Raw genomic sequence first — 24364 nt, 5'->3', positions numbered from 1 at the left:
TCAAATTTTCTAATCTAGGGTTGAAAATCAAACAATCTCAAATTTTCCTAATGAGAGACAAGAAAAGAGAAATAAAATAACAAACAAATAAATTATAGAGTTATCCACATAATGATTAAATCGGAATGTGAATATTTCTAATAACACAAAACCAATTTTCAAACATTTAACATAATGCTTTGGTCGTTAAAGTATGTTTAGATTGATTGCGCTATTAAGTTGTCACCTTTAATTTGGGCGAGATAGGATAGAATCCTATCTCGCTCAAGATTGGTTGGTTATCCACTTCTTGAAACCACATTATCTGAAAATTTAAAATCTATAACATCCATGTGGTAGTTGGTTGCACAATCAAAGAATGCTACATTTTTCTCCCTTGACTAAATCATTAATGTCATAAATTTGAAAATAATCTCACCTTTTATTTAGAATGTCAAACTACAAAATTTCAAAAGAATAAAAAATTGTTCAATATAATATGTATGTTTGAAGTTGGAATGAGATCTCAACCTCCTTTGGAATGGAGACCTTTCATCAATGGATTGGTTAGAGCTATGGTTCAAAATCTTGACCAATTATGTTGAGTTATTTGTAATTGTCTCCAAAAGTAGAAAAGTAGAAAATTAGAAAGAGAAGTCTAACAAAGAGATGTTCATACTATAATATGGCCTAACAAAGAATAGTTTGCAATTAACTCAATTTCAAAAGGTCACTACATGCATGAAAATGAAGAAACAATATACATAGATTATATGTGATTGGCTTTAGGCTTAAATCCTATTTTAATTCTTGAGCTTTGAATTTTTTTTTTTTCATTTTGGTCCTTCAATTTTTAAAAAGCACCAATCTTGATCCATGTCATTAATATGTCATTAATGGGTTAACAAAATGATGACGTAACTTAAAAATTTAGATAATTAGATACCTAGTTAAATGAGTTGATGTTATATGAAAATTTAGGGTGTTTGGGTATCTACCTTAATGCCAAAATCTACATTTTGATTGATACCAAAGAAGCTCAACAATCAAAATATTGATGTAAAGCTCGACAATTGATCTCATTTACTAATTTTGAAGATAGTTCATGAATCGCCAATATCTATGATCTTTGAGATATTTTTCTTTTATTCTAACTTCATATTTTGCTTCATCTTCACTAATCCTCTCCTCCACTATCAAATCCACCGTAAACCCATATAAAGAAAGGTATGTGAAGGACAAATGATCAAGTTTGTTAATCAACAAAAAACAAGATTTAGATCCGACTCCACAATGTATACTATGAAACAAAGGTTCGATGTGTTTAGCACCGTACAGATTTTTCGATTCCGAGTCAAGACAAAGAAGTTTGAAATCGAGCTTGGTGTAAATGGCATTTGATCCTCATTAAGCTTGTTTGGCATCAATCAAATTGTAGGTTTTGACGTTAGGGCAATACCCAAAGACTTTAGATTTCCATATAATATTGACCAACTTACTTGGCATCCCACTTAAGCCACTTAGGTGTCCAATTATCTAAGTTTTTAAGTAGCTGTCATCATGTTGTTAACACATTAACAACAATAGGATGAATCAAAATAGACATTTTTTTAAAAGTTCATTTTGAAAATTCAAAGACCAAATTAAAACAAATAATTATTGATATTTGAATCACCTAACTTTTTTGACAAAGAGAGAAATGATGATCCAACAATTAGCACAAATTATTGAAGATTTGAAATAAAATCTACCCACTAGCTCAAAGAATTGGCGTGTCGCCATTCTTAGAGTTGTTACCCTTGAGCTTTTGCATTGTGTCTAAGGATCGATTTCAACGTTTAGGCTTCGTTTGATAGTTATTTGACTTCATTTGATAATTATTTGACTTTTTATTTTTTGTTTCTAAAAATTATACTCCCAATTCCTTTACCATGATTTTCATCTTTCTTAATTAAATTTGATTGTTGTTTTTTTAATTTGTTTGTTCTTCTTTCTTGTCTACTAGAAAAAAAAAATTAAACATTTAATTCTTAGCCAAATTTAAAAAACAAAACAATTTTTTTAACGCTTCATTTGGTAACCATTTGATTTTCTTTTTTTTTTTTTTAAATTAAGCCTATAAACACCCATTCCATATTTAAATTTCATGTCTTCTCATTTATTTTTTTATCAATATTTTCAAAAACCAAATCAAATTTGGAAAACTAAAAAAAGTAGCTTTTAAAAACTTGTTTTTGTTTTTGAAATTTGGCTAACAATTCAACTCTTGTACTTAAGAAATATGAGAGTATTGTAAGAAAACAAGAAAAAAAAAATAGGCTGACTTTTCAAAAACCAAAAACAAAAAACGAAACGGTCACTAAACAGAGCCTTAGTTTTCAAATTTTGGATTGGATTTTGAAAATACAGATAAAAAGTAAACAACAAAACAAAGAAACCAATAGGTGGAAGTTTGTTTACAAGCTTAATTTATAATAAATAGATATCAGGGTTTTTGGTTTTTTAAAATAAATCTATAAATACTATTCCTACTTATGAGTTCCATACTTTGTTTATATTTTCTAATAGTATTTTCGAAATTCAAGTCAAGTTTTGAAATCTAAATTAAATAGGTTTTAAAAATTTGTTTTTGTGTTCTAAAATTTGATAAAAAAGAAAAAAAATTCAAATGTTTACTTAAAAAAAGTGAAAACTATAGACAGAAATGGAGAGAACCATCATAAATTTCAAAAACAGATCATTATCCAAGTAATGGCATTGACAAATTTAGACAATTCCATTATCCTTATTCATATTCAAATCCATGAAAATACATAAGATCAAGAGCTTTTCAAATCAGAAAAGAAAAAGAGAAAAGAAGCCAGGTCTGAAAAGCTCATATACAAACAAAGGTAATTGAATAAACTAAATCTTATATATACATCTTGTAACAAAGCTGATTCAAGAAATTGAATTATATTATATCTTTCTTGGTTTTTGTGATATCCCAACAAAGACAGCCTGGAATAGAAGGATCCAAACCAAACCCCAACCCCACTTCTATTATTCTTCCTTTATTTCTTCCATTCACAAACACAATTTCTTCTCTCACCTTACTAAAATAAAACATAATTCATTTGTCATCACATATAAAGCTTACAAAAAGAAGAGAAAGTGGAGATATTATGTGTTGCCTAACTTTGGTAACCATTTCCCTCACTTTCCCACCTTTTTATTTCATTGATGATATATATAAACGATGATTACATTATCATCACTAACTATTCATTCAATCCTTAAACTTGGATAATTGTGTTAGAACTTAGAAGGCAAATATAGTCAAAACAATATCATTATTGGAACTAAAAAGACTATTTGAAACGACTTTTTAAATGATACTTTAAAAGTCATTTCAAATGAACTCTTTGGCCTCAAGAGTTGGAGTTAGAGACTCTACTCCTTGTTTGGTCTAAAGAATTGGAGGTTCACAACTAAAACACTTCAATTTTATGCTTTATTAAGTCTTTATAATATGGACATCGGCACTCTATACCTTCTCAAACTTCATAACTATCTGGACTTTACAACTCCACTTTTGTCTTAAACAACCTACCATACCTTAGGTTTGATAGGTCCAAAGTGTAATAATTTATAAAGGTAAGAGACAGAAACATTAAAATTTTGAGTATTAAACTTTGTAAGTTGCAATGTAAAATATAGCATTTTGTTTTTATGTTCTGTGTCTCACCTGGGCCTCAGAAACTTGTTCTGGTTTCCCTCTTTGCTTGTTCTTTGCCTTGATTTCTGCTCCCATTTTGCTTGTCGTGTAGTGATTCTTGTTGGGATTACCTATCATCACAGACATTGCAAAAGAAACCATAAACGAAAAGAAAAAGAAAAATGTTCTTCTAGTTCTTCTTCGTCTTTTCTCATCTCCATTCTAATTTTGCTATATTTCTCTGTTTCTCTACTTAGCATTGAATTCTCCTCAGCCATTGCCATTATCAGAGAGGTTTAAACAGACAGAACAGTACCTTAGAGATTTCTCTCCCATGGATGAATCTCCTTCTCAGTGATTGATTTTTCTCCTCTTTTCCCCTCTTCGACTGCTGCCCTAGGGTTTCAAATCCATGGGAATTTGTCATGCGAAGGTGATCGCAAACCCTAAGGCGAAATGCGAGGAAATTACCTATTCACAAACCAGAAATTCCCCTTCTAATTTGCCGTTCTTCACTCCAAGTCCTCTGTCGAGCGTCTTCAAGAACTCACCATCAGGTGGTACAAAGCGACGTTCCCGTTCACGTTCTCGGCCGTTTCCACCGCCGTCGCCGGCAAAACACATAAAGGAACTGCTCGCCCGACGCCATGGCTCTGGTAAGCCGAATCAGGCGGCGATTCCTGAAAATAACGACGGCGACGGCGATGGCGACGGGGAGGTTGTGGAATTGAATAAGGAATTTGGATATTCGAAGGAAATTGTGGGGAATTTTGAGATTGGGGAAGAAGTAGGGCGCGGCCATTTTGGGTTTACTTGCAAAGCTAAAGCGAAGAAGGGAAATCTCAAGGGTCGGAATGTTGCTGTGAAGATCATCGCTAAATCTAAGGTTTGAATTTTTTTTTTAATTTTTTTTTTCACTATCAAATTCGTTGCTTGAAATTTTGAAAACCATTCTATTTTTAAGCTTCTAAATTTTGAATATTGTGTTTTTTTTTTTTTTTTTTTTTTTTTTTTTTTTTTTTTTTTTTTTTTTTTTTTTTTTTTTTTTTTTTGTGTATTTTGTGTCTATTAGTTGCCCACACATTCAAAAAAAAAGATTATAAATTAATTAATTTCTTAAATACGAATTTAAATTTTATGCCTAGTAAAAATTAAAAATTTATAGTCCGTTTGATAGACAATTTGAAAACAAATGATTAAATGTAAATAGAATTGTATTTCATATTTTTTTGATATGTGTTTGACAGCAAATTGAGTAATTAGATTCTAATTTAAACAATTATTTTAAAAGTGTTTGATATTATATTTATAAACTATAAAACTAGTTGCAGTTACCTATGTTGAATATAAACTAGTATTAATTAATTTATGAACATGTTATAGTTTTAAAAAATTATATAATTATTATTTTGTAATACATTACACGTTGCATATTTTAATTTAAAAAATGAATTAAGTTTATGATATGAAATACTATAGTTCTAAACGTTTTTTAAATACAATTTTGTATTTTAGAATTTAAAATTCAAAAATTTGAATAAACTAAAAACATAAAAATATTCAAAAACAGAATTCAGATTGTCTATCAAATACGAATTTGTTGAATTTAATGAATCTGAAAAATATTAAATATGTGAACTACCTTAAGAGTATGCATGAAAATAAGATATCTGAAAATCAAAGATAGATGTTTTATTCTAGATGAGAAATGCTACTAGAATTTTACGAACAAAAATTATGTATGTATTTAATGTATTAAATTAAGCATGACAGTTTTATATAATTTTAATAGATTAATTAATTAAACAATAAATATCATTCAATGTATTGATAAAAGTTAATTAATTAAGAATTAGTAATAATGTTAATTATAAATATTTGAAAATTGAGATAATTAAAATTAATCAATTAATATATTTATTGAATGTCAAATTAATTATAATCTAATGCTTAATCATTTTTATAATTAATTATATTCAACATTAGTAATTTTAATTTTAATTAAATAATATAAAAATATATTTTAATAAACAATATACAGTATAAAAATGGGATAAAAATACTATATGTTATAATAGAGGAAGTACTAAAAATTAATCACAATAAATAATTAACTAATTATAAATAATAAATAATGATTAAATGTTCATAATGATCGATCGAGTTAAAATTAATCTTAATAAATAATTATTTTATTGTAATAAAAACAATAAGTGATCAATTATTTTATCGAAAAATGATTTTTTTATACTAACTAAATTTAATTAATCATAGTTTACTAATTAAATATATTTGAGATGTTATTAATTATTAATTAATAATTTATATACATTAGCAATTGCATTCATTTAATAATTTTTTATTGAAAAATAAGTAAAGTAAATATTTTACTCGATTATTATTGACTTATTACAACAAATATTTATATTAATTTTGTTAAATTAATATTAATTAATTAATTTGATTCAAAATGAAATTTTATATACAATGAAAAACAGAAAAAGAGGGGAGAGAGAAAACTCATAGTTTTGGAAGAGAAAAGAAAACTTTGTCCGTGGAAAATGAGTATGCTCAGGCTTATTCAGCAAAATTTTTAGACAAAGAGTTGAAAACTGTGAAACAAACATAGGTCTTTGAATGACTATGTTGACTTTCATCCAGAAAAACCTTCGACCAAACGACGTCTTAATGGTCTATTAGAAACTTTTAAAAGTTTAGGGATAGAAAAGATACAAAACTAATTGTTCGTTGACCTATTAAACATATTTTGGTCTTTGTAATTTCACAGCGTTCATTTTGGACACTATATTTTTAAAATGTCTATTTTGATCTCTATCCTTTCAACTTTTATTTCTTTTAATACTAATACTTGTACTTCCAAAAGATTCATTTTGGTCCTTATACATTAGAGACTATTTTGGTTTCTTCATTTTCATATTAATCTAATATCTTTCTATCAAATTTTTAGCACTTCCAAAATATTATTTCGGTCCTTTTACATTTAAAAAGAGACTATTTTGGTTTCTTCATTTTCATATTGATCTAATTTCTTCTAAATGTGAGGTAGGAGAATCGATTTTAAATCCGATAGTATAAGTTTTCTTTTAATTGAGTTGACTTCCATATAAAAAATAATTAAATTTTTAAAAATTCAAGAGAACAAAATATGATTTAAACTCAAACCAATCTGAAGGGTGAGCGTGCATGTCAATTTATCGTTAAGCTAAACTAATTTGGACATTTATATTTTTCAGACAGAAATTAGACCTTTAGTTTTTAAGTTTAACTATTAGTACTTAGTAGAAATTTAATTCTTAGGATAATAAATAAAAACACTTGCCAATATTATGCATTGAAATCATAGTGATCCATTTTAATTTTTACTATATTTGCAATTTTTAACTGATGTGTTTGCAATATTTCATCTAAATTATTATCGGTTTGCGTGTATACAATAAATCAATTGAATTTGAATTGTAGGTTTTAAGGTCGCTAGCACGTATCATATGTCGGTTGAGTTATGCAAGTTTTGACGTGAAATAAACAGAAAAAAAGTTTGAGACGCGAAAGAAAATTAAACTTAGTTATTTCATTTAAAATTTAAACTTAAATTATTTCTTTCGGAATGCCACTAATTATTTGTTATTCCCTTCCAGTATATGTTTTCCCTTTACTTTTTTGGATTGTATGTTTCCAATGAACTTGTCCTAGCGGTAGAAAAAATGGTCGGTATAATGTGACATTGAAGAATTATGACAACGTTGTAGGATGTTCATGTGCAAAATACCAAGAATTTAAGCTCTATTTTTTTTGGCATACACAGTAAAAGTAGTTGGATAAAATTTGTCTATGAACTGTTTTCGACACTGTTAACTAAATGATGACATGACTTACCTATTGGATGAGCGATGTATCGTTATCGACAGATGACGACAGCGATAGCCGTCAAAGACGTAAAAAGGGAAGTGAAAATATTGCGGGCTTTGAATGGACATAAGAACTTGGTGCAGTTCCATGGAGCGTTTGAAGATGACACAAACGTTTACATAATTATGGAGTAAGTTTGTGTTTGTAGATGTCTTATGTCGTTTACGTCTATTCTCGTTCTATAATCATGAGGTCATCTAATTCGGAAAACAAACGTCTGACCCTATAATATTTGGCATCTGAAAACTCTTGTAGGTTATTTAATATTAGGTCGATGACCGCCATGATTCGAGCATGTGATGTTAAAGATTTCTGGATTTACGACTTGTCCCGTTGATCACTAAGCTAACATAGTTGCCCGATATGTGTTTGGCCACATGAACATTGTATGCTAGTCTGAGGCAGAGATTAAAGATTGGAAAGTTTAAGTTTTATCTGCTAATTTTTTTAATACCTTCTACTTTCTGTCATGTTCTTTAGGTTATGCGAAGGCGGTGAACTACTCGATCGGATGCTTTCAAGGTATTTTCATTCTCATTAACTTTTACTTACTTGTGTAGATTCAAGATGACTATAATATTCTGTAATTTATGTTATGTCTTAGATATTAGTTGTTGATATGATGATAATATTTGGATTGTTTAGGGGTGGAATATACTCAGAAGAAGATGCTAAGATTGTCATGGTTCAGATTTTAAGCGCGGTCGCCTTCTGTCATCTCCAAGGCATCGTCCACCGTGATCTCAAGCCAGAGGTACTGTTAGTTCTACTTCTTTCTCATCAAATTTGAATGAAATCTATTCAAAACGAGCCGAGATGACTCACTCATAGTTCTTTTAGGTTTAAATACTACTTTGGTCTTTGTACTTTTGATTTTGATTCATTTTGGTCCCAATACTTATAAATGTTCTTTTAGTTCATAGACTTTCAACTTTAGTTCATTTTGGTCTTTGGCAAGTTTGACCTGGATTTACATATTCAGAGAGTCTTTCATTTTCATTTTTACTTCAGTTTAAACGGATCAAAATGGTCACTTTTTGAAAGTTCAAGGACTAAAATGAACCAAAGTTGAAAGTATAGGGACGAAAATGGATATTTTAAAAGTATATGGATTAAAATAAACCAAAGCTAAAAGTATAGGGACCAAAGTAGTATTTAAACTTTTCTTTTATATGTTTCGGTTTTACTTTATGTTTATGATGACGATCGACGAATGACAATTCTGTTGCAGAATTTTCTTTTCACAACAAAGGAGGAAAATTCAACACTAAAGGTTATTGACTTCGGACTCTCGGAATATGTAAATCCAGGTCAAACCTATCATTCGAACCGTGATGTTTTCCTCTTTGATCTTTTAGGTGGTTAGAGTTGACATCTGATTAATCAAAATCTTACAGATGAGAAACTGAATGATATAGTTGGCAGTGCATATTATGTAGCTCCTGAAGTCCTGAATAGATCATATGGGACCGAAGCCGACATGTGGAGTATCGGTGTGATTGCCTATATTCTTTTATGTGGAAGCAGGCCTTTTTGGGACAGGACCGAATCTGGTATATTTCGAACCGTGTTAAGGGAAGACCCGAGCTTCGACGATGAACCTTGGCCATCTTTATCTTCAGATGCAAAAGACTTTGTCCAAGGATTACTGCATAAAGACCAACATAAAAGATTAACTGCTGCTCAGGCTTTGTGTAAGATTATTGAACTGAAATATACTTTTACTCAAAGGACAATGGCTCTAAATTTTGTCTAATGCTTCTCATCCCAATTTTGTTCACAGGTCATCCTTGGCTGACAAATCATCCTGATGCCAAGATTCCATTGGATATGATAGTTTATAAGCTTGTTAGAGCATATATCTACTCATCATCTTTGCGTAAATTAGCATTAAACGTAAGTGTCCTTTAAGTTTAGAATTTTCTTCCATTTACTACTAGAATCCCTACTGTAACTCTTGAGTTTAAGAGAGTTACATGAATGAACCGATATCACATTCGAATGATAGGGATCCCAAGGAAATGAAAGTATGGTTAAGAAAGACTTAAAAAATTGGAAGTTATTACCTATACCAAATTTAAGCGTGCTTAGCTAGAACAATTCTATGTTGTGCTGGAAGGACTCATGTTGGTTTGTGCAGATAGTCTTCGCTTTTGGAAGTAGTTTAAGACGGGTAAATAACGTGACCAGGTCGTAAGGGATGTAGGGGAATGTCAGGGCCATAGTAGCCAAATCCAAACTTTGAATCCTGGGCTTGGGGTGTTGCACCTACCATGATGCCTTGGAAAGATTGAGTTTGAATACTCGAGATGAGTTAGATGGTTCGACTGGTTAATTTTAATCCTACGTAAACTTGAGCTCATTTTCTTTTGAAAAGCATAGATAATTTTTCATTGATAACAGAGGGAAAGGCATGCTAACAATGTATTATATTTTGCCTATGAAACATTTTAAACTTGCTATGGAAGCCCTGGAATTGTGGGAATAAACTTCTGCATTTCTGACAGGCTCTTGCAAAGACATTATCCTTCGTGCAGCTCGCTTATCTTCGAGAACAATTCGATCTCTTAGGTCCGAACAAAAACGGGTTCATCTCTTTACAGAACTTTAAGACGGTTAGCTCTTTATTCATTATCTCAATTTTCTTCAAGGACAATGTTGAAATTTCTTACTGACTGTTGGAATTACATGAGCAGGCTTTGATAAAAGCTTCGACTGATGCAATGAACGATTCGGGGGTGATAGAGTACGTTGACATGGTAATACTCGTAAGGGTTATGTTTTAGATCCATTTTTAATTCCTACTTTAAAAAAGTAAAACAAGGCATAACTATAAGTAACGTTCATTAAGCTTAATCTCTTAGAATGAAATCATAGTCAAACGGGATTGTATCCGTCGAGAAAATAGAAACGAAAGGTGACGATTCAATTACGAATGTTTCAGGTGAGTTCCTCACAGTATAAAAGGTTGGATTTTGAAGAATTTAGTGCAGCTGCCATAAGTGTGCATCAGTTAAAAGGTATTGAAAGTTGGGAACAACATGCAAGATCTGCTTATGACCTTTTTGAGGAGTATGGAAACAGACCAATTATGATAGAGGAACTTGCCTCAGTATGCTCTCACTCTCTCTAAAAGCATTTTATTTTTTTAAATTGAATTCAATAATTTCATGATAAAGATCGAACCATCCACCTTCAAGAGATGTTTGTATATTGATCCTCTCTTTTGAAAAGTTTCATATGCTAATTTACCTAGATTAGCCTAATCATTACAGAAATCGATCTTTTTGCCTAGGAACTCGGATTGGCGCCATCCGTCCCGCTTCACGTAGTTCTTAAAGATTGGTTAAGACCCTCAGATGGAAAACTTAGTTTCATGGGATTCATCAAACTTTTGAGTGGAGTCCCCTCTTGTACAAACAAGAAGACTTGACATTAATTCAGAGCTGTTCTACCTATTACTCCTTGATCCAAAATGGCCAAGGAGATGATACGAAACCCGACTCGAGCAGCGTTGAGAAGTTCGTTACTTTTTCTTGATCAGAGATTATCTTCATCGAATATATACTTCATACACATACAGTGAGAGACAAGAAAATTTTTCCTTTCATATTCAAACAATTCTCTCTCTTTTTTGGTGAGTTCAAATTAAGATGATTGTATAGACTTTTGTGTAGCATGTCTGTTTGAAGTAACTTAAAATCTGTTTAAGCTTTGACTGAAGTCTTTGATGTTCAAGGATTTCCATTTGTTGGCTATGCAATGCTCTGTAACTTAATATAGTCATTTTTTTGGGACAATTTTGGACTAGTTGTTTTAGACTTTTAGTGTAGAGTTATAAGCATGCACAATTAAACTTTGTGTAAGTATTGACATTGTTGTTGAATAAAATTTCATATGTATAGTGTCAAGTTTTATGTTAAAATCTTATAACTATCCTAAAAGTGGCTAAAGTAAAGAATCATTAGACCATTAGTGATTTTTGTAAGACACACCCTAAAAATTGAGTTTTTTTTTTTTTTTTTTTTTTTTTTTTTTTTTTTAATAAAACAATTGTAGGGATGGAGGATCGAATCTTCCACCTCTAGGATGAAAGATCGTGACAATTATTACTGAGTTAAGCTCATTTTAGCCAAAATTGATGTTATTGAGTTCAAGTTTAATTAATATTTCAAGCTTGAAAGTTGTTAGAAACCGGAACAATGCCCACCATGTCAATTAGAAGATAATAATATATTTTTAAAATAAATGTGGGCAAGTGAGATTTGAACCTTTGACTTTTAGAGAGATAGTAGTTACCAATTACTATTGATAATTTAGGGGTGTACAACGGTCGGTCGGTGTCGATTTTGGAAGAAATCTGGTACCGAAAACCAACACAAAAAAAAAAAAGAGTATGAAATTTGCCCATACATCGGTCGGGTCGGTTTGATTTTTTTTTTTTTTTTTTTTAAAAAAAAAGAGGAGCCAAGGTTATCAAAAAGGAAAGATGAATTGATAATGTGTTATTGTTAGGTTAATAAAATTAGCAACTTTTTAAATTTTAAATCAATCATTTTTTATGAAAAAATTTAAATTAATCATGTAATGGTTTGAAAATTAGGCAATATAAAACATAATAATAAATCAATACTAAAATAGTAGGCTTGGGCTTGGGTTGGTGGTAATGGGCTTGCTTTTATACTTTTTTTTTTAAAAAAAAATAAAAAAACAAATATATATATATTGATTGGTTTTCATTTTTTTTTAAGGAAAACCAAAAACCAAACAACCGACCCCTAGCCCCGACCAACCGACCTTAATTCGGTTGATTTTGATCGGTCGGATCGGTTTTCGGTGTTTTTATGTACACCCTAATTAATATGCTTATTTTTGGCAAGAGGAGAAGATTTATGATATTAAGTCTCAATTCACATCTATATTGCTAATTAAAAAAAAATTGTGGATAAGGTACTCACCATACTCCTTGAAAATTATTCAATGGTCCCATTGTGGATGTTGTAAAGTATAAATATAATTAAATCTACTAACTATTAGTTTAACTTTCCGAGTGATGAGTACTTTAACATGGTATCATCTCTAATTCTTAAATGTCATTTACTCTTCAATCAATAATGATTTGGAGAGTGTTAAAGTTTAAATATAATTATAGACTTATTTGAGACTAGCGTATATTATTAAACTTAATATTTTATCGAAGGGCTTGAAATTTTTATCCTCTATTCCATATTTGTTGAACTAAAAATAAGCAATATCTATATCTTTGTACATGAATCTTATAAATAGCCAAAATAATAGATCGATTTTGAAAAATAAACAAAAACAACGTCGAAATATATGGTCAAACGTGAGATGCACGTGCACAACAATTAACTTGAATCTCCATATTTGCTCTCACATAGACTTCTATCCTACTTTTTGAATGATGTATTTTAAGTCTCTTTTGATTCTTTAAATGCAAGTCTCCCATTAAATATTAGGTAGTATTTGGGAAATTCTTATAAATAAAAAATTTATAAAAATATTTACACTTAACTTAGTATTTTTTAAGTTTAAGTATGAAATCTCATTAAAATCTTTATTAATTAAAGTTTTTAATAACAAATTGGTCACTAATACTCACTTTACCTTTTTCCTGATGGTCAAATTTTTTTTTTTTTTTTTTATCTAAATCCATACTTTTTACCATGACCAAGTTTGAAAATAGTAATGTGATATGGTGTACTCAAAGATCAAAGAGCAAAATATAGGTGCAAGAAGTGTCATACCCTCTCTCGAGCTTACCTCTTTCACTTAGAAAGAGGCATGAACACAATAAATACCATCATTTTGTGATATCTACTGCCCGCTTAAACTCATTTCTCTCTAACTATTAATCATAAACAAAAGTAACCTAACTTTTAAACTAAGGTAAAATTATATTTAATCTATTTATTTTATTACCACAGGATAATGTATGAATAATCCTTATTTACAGGAATCACCAACTTATCCTACAATCCCTTTAAATCCTAAATTAAGGGGATTTATACATAGCGGATTTTAACTTTTGAAATATGGCTGTGGTATGGCAGACCTTGATCTTTGGCAAAACTTTGGAACTCTTTCCTTTTTGCTACCTGAAGGGGGAGAGAACAAAATATTTGGAAAACGTAAGCTGGGGAGCCTAGTGAGTAACATTTCATAAAACAACCTTTTTGTTTTACACATTTTGAAAACTTTAATAACGCATGATAAATCTCTTAAAACAAAGCATCGTATGAAACTTATTAAAATACATGAGTACACATGATAAATCAATCATTAAACCTGTATCCAAAATTTCCTAGGGTAGACCATCCAACACACCCAGGCACTGAGGTGGGACTAGTCTTAACACTATCAGTCTTTGCTTATGCGGAACCACTTACACATAGTCGTTGTCATACATGCACACAGAACTCAAGTATCTCATCTTGGTACTAGATCTAATGATTTGAAAACTTCTTTCTCAAACTATAATTTTCAGAAACATCGCATGAATAATCAAACCAGAGATACATTTACACCAATAACTCAAAGCATGATTTTACAAACAATTTTTTTAAAAAAAACTTTGCTAAACAAGATTTTCTTTTAGGAAGGGTCACTCACATATAGTTAGCGATGATTCTTATTTTTTCAAACCTTTCCCAACATCTCCTGGTCCTTTGGTTTATTCTAAAATTAGACTAAAGTTCAAATTTATTTAATTTAAGCTAAAATATTCTTAAAATACCTCATTGGTCCTAAACTACTCTTACTAACCCAAAATAAGGCAAATTTAGGTGTTAAGCATTGTGGCTGGGTGGACAGACATGCACAAGTAGGGATGTTGGGGCTGCTGTCACGTACAGACGCTGGGCAGAGGGTGCTGGGGTTGTTGGCACACGCAGACGAAGGGGTGCTGGCGCCCCGGGGATGCAGGTGTACGTCGGGTGACTTCACAGGGGCTGTGCGTGTCACTCCAAATTTTCATGTAATTTCATTAAATTATCTTCAAATATCTGGACCTTATTTTAATAAATTGAGGTTAAAGATTTAATTTGAGAGGCAAGATAATTAATTTAAAAGGTATTCGTAAAGAATTAGAATTCTAATTCAATTTAAGGAAAAAAAGAATTAATTTATTTGGAAGAAATTATGGTTTTAAATTTTTGTTTCGTTTTGATTTAGGAGTTTGAATCCAAAACTGAATTAATCAAGTTTTGCTTTGAGTAAGTTATTTGGAGTTGTTTGTGTGAATTGACAAATGAAATTTGGGCTATATTGGTTTGGTTAAAAATTTATGTTTTGTGTTGTAGGTTTTATTTCGCATTCTTTAGTTGGTTACCCATTGTTTGCTTGGAGAACAATATTTGGACTTGCAATTTGAGATAAGTGTCTTTTTACTGGGTTACCTTCGAACCAGTCATCCCCCTGTGCATGATAATGATTGGACTGTTTAAATTAGACTAATTGGACTATTTATTTTAGACTTATTGGACTGTTTTGACTGTGATGTTATGTAAAGCTAACTGAGGACATACTAGTAATTTTACCTCTAAGATAAATGATTGTAAATATAACAAAGGAGTTATATGTGAACCGATGCATGCTAAGTTTTTATGGTTCTTGTTAACTTCTTTATCGTGTACACATATGACTGATTGTGTGCTCCTCCGGGACCACACTATGACTGTACATGTGCAAATTTATGACTGATCGTGTACCTTTAGGATACACGCCTACGACTGACGTATGCTTCCTTAGGACACACATACGACTAATTTGTGTACCTTTAGGTTACACTATGACTGATGCATGTTCTTCTAGGTTCATGTTTATGATTGATTCGATTTTGTGTACCTCATAGAAAGAGCATATCGGTTTTGTTTATTAGGGAAGAAAGATAGATTCATGCGACTATGTATCAACTGTTAGAAATTGAATATGATAGTGTATGTCGGTTACAGGGGATTGTCGGGGCAATCAAGTGTCGAATCTGAATTTCGAATCCTGGACTTGAGATGCAATGGGAGATATGTTTTCTCTTGCATGGGCAAAGGTGACCTGCTCTATAGAGTGTAGACATTCTCAATATAGATGTATGAAATCATGAACATCTTTATCATAGAGACTGCCATCAAGTAATGATTACAATTATTATGAGGTTATGGTGATGTATGTGTTGGGGTTGATGCCCTAAAGTCTCGTGTCCTATATTTTGTAAATAGTTTGTACGAACGCTTGTGATGTATAATATATGATATTTAGTTCACTTCTTGATTTTGCTTATTTGGATGTTTTATTTGCTTTACCACAAACCAATAAAATAAAATCTCTGGTTGTCTTCATGTAACTTAAGCATGTATGTGGTGACATACAAGTGGATCATGTCTTAAGTGATAACCAAAATGGCCTATAGTATATGGATATAGGAGGGAAATCTTATCCTGGTAACACTACAGATGTGGCCTACTTTGTGGAATAATTACAAGTGTTGTGACTTGTCACAGATGGTCTAATCCTGATCATTCATGTAGGGGACATGCGAGCGGGGGCGTCATATACAAAGAGTTTGTATAAGACCTGACCACGAAGTGTTAACTTCTCGTTATATAACATTGTTCATGACAGAGACTTCACTTTACTAGGATGACTATAAGTAACATGACCTCAATCTTGAGTGAGTTGGGAACTCCTGCCATTGAGGGCGGTTCTTTGATTTGCATAGGTATGAGTGGCCAGGCCGCCGACTCAAACCTACCACTTTGGGGATTCATCTGATTTGGGAGCTTGGAATTCAGCTACACAAGATGAAATTCATTCATTCCACGAAGCAGGGGCAAGTAGATAGATAGCTCCCTTAAGGGATGATTTCAGGGCTTGAACAATGTGGTGCCACACACCTTCTCATAGCCCGAGAGGTATTCACAGATAGTTGGACTATGTTGTATTGTTCATTAGAGGGATCAGTGGTACTTAAGGAGTGAGATGTAACTATAGAGGAAAAATGGTAAATTGGCCCAATTGTACTTATGAGCATCTGTAAATGGTTATCGTACTCATGATTGGTTATATTCGATGGACACAGAAATATATCTGTGGTAAGAAGAGTTCAGTTGTTGGTCTTTAGTGGAATTCCTGGCAGTTAACGGATGGTGGATCTCGTGGCTAAAGAGTTTAGTAAGCTATTCACGTACCGTTGGAGCTTTGAGCCATAGGTCCATAAGGTCCCCTTGGTAGCTTGGATACAAGTTGGGAATAAGTTTTTGGGTCAGTTTGAAATGTTCAAATTGACAAGAGGGAGTTCGATTATATATGATATAATTGAACTGGTTAATTATATTTGATATGATTGACTAAATGTATGAGATACATTAATTTGGAAGAAATTGGATATAAATATGATTTATATCAAGTAGAGGAGAACACACTATGGTTGATATATGATATCAAACTATAGGTTATGAATATAATATGATTATATTTATTATTTTATTAATTGGACGGTTATGAGATAATTGGCCACCGTTTTCTCCGAATTCGTGCGTTAGTGGGAAGTTCAATTTAGTTCTAGTAACTGAAGAATAAAATGAAAATTGTTTTCATTTTGCACGAGAGACGCATAATCGCTCACGGTGTGATAAGCCTTCTATCGCTTAGTGTTTGAGAGCCTATACGATAGCGCCCGCTTACTAAATGATCGCACACTCCACTTTCCTAAATGATCGCTCGTGCTTTCCTAAACGATCGCTTACCATTTCATAGACGATCGCTTAGCACCTGAGCGTAACTAGACGATTGCTTAACTTTTACTACACGATCGTATACCTCACACTAAACGATCAAGAACCCTACTATATGATAGTCTTTCCTTTCTCCCACTTGCTTGATCTTAGTACACAATAGTCTTTCCTCCTTCCCTTTACCAATTCCATCAAAGCCCACCATTTGGATTCTCACTTCGAGAATACTAAGAGCCCTGAATGTTGGTGTCGTCCCCGTTGCCTGTTGTTCGTGCGAAGCTGTTCGTGTAGACGACCGAGGTGTTGCTGGGCAATTAATTGCTGGACTAGCAAGAGCGAGAGAAATCCGTTCATGTGAGAACGAGTTTTGTTCCGAAGAAAAGTCTTCAACTGGTATGTTCTCTCGATCTCTTGTTTTTTTTATCCTTTAAGCATGCCAATAATTTAGCGTTATCAATGCATATTTGTATGTTCAAATGTATATGTGGAAATTGTGTCACAATGAATTGGAAAGATACACTTTTGCTCATAGATACTCTTGCATAAAAGTTCCTTCAGTATGTTGGTTTGACAAATGCTCTATAGAATCCGGGGACTTCAAAAACCTCATTTAAGTGAGATTTTTAGGCTCATTCATAGGAGGGGTAATTGGTGATTTGCGATTGTTTTAAGATTAAAAAGTAACATAAAATTGTCTCAAGTAAATTATTCAAATCTTGGCAAAGGAAGTGAAAGCATTGCACAACAAGAACTTAGCATTGATAAAAGTTTTATGGCGAAACCATCAGTTCAAGGAAGCAGCATGGGAACAAGAGGACGAGATGAGAGCATAGTACCCAAAGCTTTTTCAAGATTAAAACATTCGAGGACGAAAGTTTCTTAAGAAGCGAAGAATGTAACACTCTAAATTTTCATGTAATTTTATTAAATTATCTTCAAATATCTGGGTGTTATTAGGTTAAATTGAGGCTAAAGATCTAATTTGGGAGGCTAGATAATTAATTTAAAAGGTATTTGTAAAGAATTGGAATTCTAATTCAATTTAAGGAAAAATTGAATTAATTTATTTAGGAGAAATTATGGCTTTAATTTTTTGTTTCCTTTTAATTTAGGAGTTTGGATCCAAAACTGAATTAATAAGCTAGGAGAAGAAAATTGGATTATTTTATTTGCTTAAGGATTAAAGATTTTAAGAAATTTAGTGATTTATACCCTTAAAGGAATTTAAATCAGATTTGGAATTTAAAGAGGATATATATATATATATGTGTGTGTGTATGTATGTATGTATGTATGTATGTATGTATGTATGTATGTATGTATGTATGTATGTATGTATGTATGTATGTATGCATGTATGTATATGGTGATAAAAGAATGGAAGCATATATGATGCATGTCTTAGGCTATGTGTTTGTTCTCATGCGTCGGTGGTAATGCATTGGAATGGAAAGTATGCATTAATCTCGTATGCAATGACCATGCGTTCCTATCACAAGTTTTCTTGCTCTCTCACTAAGTATAACGAGATCACAAGTTTCTCGGATGATTTGAGGTCGAATTCAGGGACTTGTAGCTAAATGTCATGAAGTAATGTATTTGCGGCGAAGAATAAAAGAATGTTGAGGGTTATGGGCTATGCACTACTCCTACTCCTAACTAACAGATTAAGTAGTGGAAGTATGACTATGAGAGATGAAGACACGACAACTGTTAAAGCGTAGTAAAATGCATGGAAAAATAGATAAAATGGCGAGGATTCATCGCAACACTAAGCTTGACCGCAAGGGTAACCCCAGCCAACGCAAGATATGCAATCATGCTATACACACTTGACAAAGACGCATGCGATGCATATGCGATAGTGTCGAGAGGCCTTATTTCTAAGTCTCTATTCCTGTTCACGTGCTCTCACACATAAACAAGATGATCACATACCACTATATCCTACTTCTGGACGCATGCAACGTGCCCGCATACTTTCATATCCTATCCATAGAGTGCATACGCTGTGTAATAGCAAACAGAGCTTATTCCTAAGTCTTCACTCTTTCTTATGCGATCCAATCCGCTCTTTTAAGTCTAGATTTGGTTTTTAGACTACTTTCCCAAGTATGCCTAAATGATGAATGATGTGCTCATAAGACAAGATAATCACATAAAACATGGTTGATGTAAGATTATTCCCATCTCTAATGAACACTTGCTTACGTTGCTTAATGCGATCAACTACTTACCCTCTCGGGCAATTGGTTGTTGCTGATTCTACTTATAGACAAGCATTATGTCCACTTATAGACAAGCATTGCTATAGCTTCACACTAAGCAAATAGGATTTTCTCACAACACTCACGCAATGCACACCTCTCGGTGGTTTGCTATATGCTTCATATGTCTATGCCGCATGATTAAGTATGTGATACTCTAGCAGTCTTACTTAGTGACGCAATGAAAGTAAAGGATGCTAAGTAAATGAAGATGGAGATGGAATTGAAGGAAAATATAGAAATGCATTGATCACAAAATGTATTAATCTCTTAAGCCACAATGTAATACAATACAAGGATAGAAGAGAAATGGAGTGCCAGATGGAAGCAATGTCTTGCTTCCATCAGATGTGTGTCAAGGCTGCCGATGGTGTCATGGATGGGCGGTGGAGCAGACTCTCTCGAGATCTAACTCCGACGAAGGCTCTGGTCGTCACTTGGAATGGTTGAGGGGACAAAGAACTCTCAAGACTATCTTCCCACGCTTTGGTCTGGATCACAAGGATCCACTCGAAGGTAGCCTTCAGGCAGGGGACCTTGGATGATCTGAAGTTGTGCTCTAAGGCTTCTATTTATAGAGCTTGATCGCCAACTGCATTAATGGACTTGCTCTGAATCAGACAGTCACGGCATGGTAGGTGAAATGTCAACATCATCTTTTTGACGATCCCATGTATGCATTCATGCTTGCATTCCACAAACCTTGCGATCGCCCTTCTATTATGGTTATTATTCTGTAGCCGCAATCTCCCTTCGATGATCGCATTCACTCAATAGCCGCAACACCCATACGACTGACGCATGCGATCACCGCATGCGTTCGTCTTCGCGATAGCCTGGCTTCCGTGCATGCGACCAATTTCTGCGTTTGTTACAAAAATAAACAATTGAACGCATAATAACGCATAAAAGTGGTTTAGCCGAGATTCTTAATGTCGATCGATGCAAACTCGTTTTCTCATGATTTCTTAGTATAATCGCCGTATATTCTATTTAACAGCCCTCATAATTCTAAATAAAACGCTTATAATGACGTACATTTCTGCCTGTCATCAATATATATATTTAATTAAGAACCAAATTGGGTTTAGGATTTAAGGAATGTTTATATATATATTTTTTGTGTGAGTACAAAGTTAAAAGGAAAGAAAAAAGGAAAAAAAAAAAAAAGTTATTGAAACCTAAAGCTTCAGCACTGCCTCCCCCTCACCTCTCGCAATCTCCCTCTCTCGTCTCACCTTCAACGTGGCCGGTCTCCTTTCCTCTCTTCGCTCAGCTGAACACCAAGTCCGCCAATTGAAGTTTGTCCACGCCACCCAATGCTGACTAGCTACGTTCGATCGACCCAACCGCTGCCATCTGTTCGCGTTCAACTAGCTGCACTCTAGATCTGCTCGCGCACGCCAACTAATTGATCTCCACCATCCACCACGTGTCACCGTTTCCTCAGTGCCGCATCCATGGGTTACCGTTGCCAGAATTGTAGCTGTCTAAATCTCTGCTTTGAGTGAGTTTTCCTTCAGTTTTTTTCTTCAAGATTTTGGTTGATGGATTTGGAATGTGTCTAATGGTTGCCTTAAACTTGGTGTTGGGATGATAGATTCGAAGTTTGATGAGTGTCGAAGCAACTATCCAGTAGCTCTTGAGGTGATTGCAACAAGTTTACGTAATGTTTTGGATATTTTGGTAAGCATTCAAGGTATTGGACCTTTTTATTGGTTATTTGGGTTGTGCTTTGGGAATTTATAAATTGTGGATTTTCTTGGAATTCTTGAATGTCCATCAAGTTCTTGGCCTAAAATCTCTTGGGTTTTAATGTAATGTTGGAATTGGAGTTCCTAAAAGGAATTTAGGTGTTGTTCATTGGAATTAAAATCTATTTTACTGGAGATTTTGGAGATTGAAAATTTGGAGTGATTGTTGATCAAGTTTGCTTTGAGTAAGTTATTTGGAGTTGTTTGTGTGAATTGATGAATGAAATTTGGGCTATATTGGTTTGGATAAAAATTTGGGTTTTGTGTTGCAGGTTCTATTTCGCATTCTTTAGTTGATTATCGATTGTTTACCTGGAGAAAAATATTTGAACTTGTAATTTGAGGTAAGTGTCTTTCTACTAGTTCGCCCTCGAACCAGTCATCCTTTTCCGCATGATAATGATTAAACTATTTAAATTAGACTGATTGGACTGTTTAAATTAGACTGATTGGACTGTTTATTTTGGACTGATTAGTCTGTTTTGACTATGATGTTATGTAAAGTTAATTGAGAATGTACTGAAAATTTTACCACCCCTAAGATAAATGCCTATAAATTTAACAAAAGAGTTATATGTGAACTGATGCATGCTAAGCTTTTATGATTCTTGTTAATTTCTTTACTTGGATAGGTGTATGATAACGGGTAGAAATGCACGTTATTACAGCCAAAATTATAAAACAATGCAGGATTGCGATGGTAAAAATATACAACATTGCATCCAAAAGCATTAAGTTCACAACATTGTGATCGCATGTGTCGCATTAAAACAGCTAACTTATGTATTTTTGTGCAGAAAATGCATTGGCGCAAGGTAGAAATGCGATCCGAATAAATTAACATCCGAACGCATAAGAGATTGCGGCCGCAAGGCTATGCGATCATTTGCGCTTGCAAATATCTGCTCAACAAGGTGGTCGCATAGAGCCAGCACATCAAAGTGGGCACATCTGGGTGAAAGCTTAATAAATCACGATGGGACATAAAGCTGATGACGGTCGATTCCGAATTAAGTTGACAAGCCGTTAATGACCTACTGTAGCAAGTACACTCAACTTTTTAGTGACAATTATTCGGCGCATCAGACAGAGAATTAACGCCATCCCATCAGTGCAATCATAAGAGAGAAGAAACTTTTCACCTTGAAGCTTTATAAATACCGAAGGTCACCTTCACTGAAGGGAGGGACCAGTTGTTACAGTTAGCTTAGTTTTACAGAATTTTCCCTATAGATAGAAGTAGCCTTGTTCATAGTTTTTATTTTACTTAGAAGGCGGAAGCGAGCGAAGGGAGATTACACCGAGAGATCGTCATGATGAACTCAGAAGAGTGCTAGGGAGTGTCGAAATTAGAGAGAGGGCCAACTCTTGTGAAACCAAGAACATCTTTTGGGCAGAATAAAGAACACAGTGTAAAAATCTTGGGAAGTAAGGAATTGCTACCAGGCTCTCTATCCTTATTTCTATCGTCATTTTGTAATATGAACTTATTTATAAAAATAGAATTTGCATCTTTATATCTGTCCCCTCTCTGTACATCACGCATGAGTAGCTAAATCTGTCGAATGGGTTGAGAAACACTTAGCTAGCATAACCTGGGATCTTCATTCTATGTGATTATCTTGTATTTTGTATGCGCCATTCGTCCATTAGGGATACTCGGGAGGGTAGTCTAAGGATAGAGTCTAGGCTTGGAAAAGTCAAATTAGAATCTAGGCTCGAGAGAGTCAGATTAGAACCGCATAATCAAGAGATAAAAGCTTAGGAATAAGCTCTATTTGCTATTAACGCATTGCATGCACCCTAGAGATAGGATATGATTGTATGCGGTCTTCTTGTCCTTGTATGCATCATCATCACATAGGCAAGAAGTAGAAACTTAAGAATAAGTTCTATAGACATTATCGCATTCATCGCATGCGTCCTAAAATTAGGAGCTATTGCATTTGCATTGGAAAATGATTTGTTGTCGCATGAGTGTAGCATGATCGCATAGCTTGAATGCATTCTTGGGAAACGCTAGCTAAAGACCTTCTCAACCCGTTCCTCCGCATACTCAGTGTATCTGTCGCATAATTACTCTTCCCTTAAATCCGCCGCATACTTTCTATACATTAAACAATAAACCAACCAAACCACTGATTTATTTGTTACCGCAAAGTGATCTAAAATTACCATCGCATATTGTCTTTCTTAGACCCTATGTTTGACCCTGGGCTTACCAGGAAACTTAGTTGGATTTATACTTGGTCTTGCTGAAAAAACTTGCTTGCACAACGCATATTCCACCATCGCATACCACTTCATTATTTCATCACATAAAACAATGCATCAAGTTTTTGACGCCGTTATCGGGGACTTCAGTAATACAGTGTGCTTTTTTCCTTTCTTCCGCAGGGACCAGGAGATTTGAATGCTTACGGTAATTTTTTTGATTTTCTTTGCAGCTTTCAATCTCTAGTGAATTGCGACCCATAGATTGAAAGAACGTTCTGATGAAGATTGAGAGACAACCACCAACAACATCAACAAAAGAAAGATAACATGGCGGAACAATCAGGAAATGGAACACCAAATGAAAATAATGTCATGGCGAATCCCATCCTATTGGCGAACGACCGCAATAGGCCCATTCGGGACTATGCGTCACCTAACCTCTACGATTTTTCCCCAGGAATCATGAGGCCCGTGCTTGATGGATCGAGATTCGAAATGAAACCGGTGATGCTGTAGATGATCCAAACTGCTGGACAGTTTGGTGGTAGGCGTGGCGAGGATCCTCTCGCCCACCTCCGGAGTTTCATCGAGATTTGCAACATTTTTGTGTTCCCAAATATCTCCACTGAGGAGGTTCGAATAACGTTGTTCCAATTTTCCTTATGCGACCAAGCAAGGAAATGGGCTTATTCTCTCGAACCAGGGGAGATAACATCGTGGGAACAAGTAGTGGAAAAATTCATAAAGAAATACTTCCCTCCAATAGAGAATGCC

At 33.5% G+C, this 24364-nt stretch overlaps 1 protein-coding gene and 1 long non-coding RNA gene across 2 annotated transcripts; one reads left to right on the top strand and one right to left on the bottom strand.

Annotated features, from left to right (window-relative positions):
• Nucleotides 1–3442: 3442 nt before the first annotated feature.
• LOC120074169 (uncharacterized) lies at nucleotides 3443–4559 on the bottom strand. The gene is made up of 3 exons (XR_005480914.2): nucleotides 4148–4559; nucleotides 3993–4072; nucleotides 3443–3807 (listed from the first exon to the last, which is right to left on the bottom strand). It is a non-coding gene; the product is annotated as an uncharacterized LOC120074169 (long non-coding RNA).
• On the top strand, nucleotides 3806–11520 carry LOC120074168 (CDPK-related kinase 7-like). The gene is made up of 11 exons (XM_039027196.2): nucleotides 3806–4562; nucleotides 7603–7733; nucleotides 8084–8125; nucleotides 8249–8357; nucleotides 8835–8913; nucleotides 9001–9297; nucleotides 9387–9499; nucleotides 10111–10218; nucleotides 10300–10362; nucleotides 10548–10715; nucleotides 10899–11520. The coding sequence occupies exons 1-11, from the start codon at nucleotides 4089–4091 to the stop codon at nucleotides 11034–11036; spliced, it is 1722 nt and encodes a 573-aa protein (XP_038883124.2). The 5' UTR covers nucleotides 3806–4088; the 3' UTR covers nucleotides 11037–11520.
• Nucleotides 11521–24364: the final 12844 nt, after the last annotated feature.

This window comes from Benincasa hispida, chromosome 3 (genome assembly GCF_027475165.1).
Source record: "Benincasa hispida cultivar pf3 chromosome 3, pf3_genome.v1.1, whole genome shotgun sequence".
Classification (NCBI taxonomy): domain Eukaryota; kingdom Viridiplantae; phylum Streptophyta; class Magnoliopsida; order Cucurbitales; family Cucurbitaceae; genus Benincasa; species Benincasa hispida.
This window is presented reverse-complemented; position numbering and strand designations above follow the sequence as displayed.

Excerpts from the sequence above, each read along its gene's own strand:
- LOC120074168 (XM_039027196.2), top strand. The coding sequence starts at position 4,089 with ATGGGAATTTGTCATGCGAAGGTGATCGCAAACCCTAAGGCGAAATGC. Across the intron at positions 4,563-7,602 it reads AGATCATCGCTAAATCTAAG|ATGACGACAGCGATAGCCGT; the intron begins GTTTGAATTTTT and ends CGTTATCGACAG. Across the intron at positions 9,500-10,110 it reads TGCGTAAATTAGCATTAAAC|GCTCTTGCAAAGACATTATC; the intron begins GTAAGTGTCCTT and ends CATTTCTGACAG.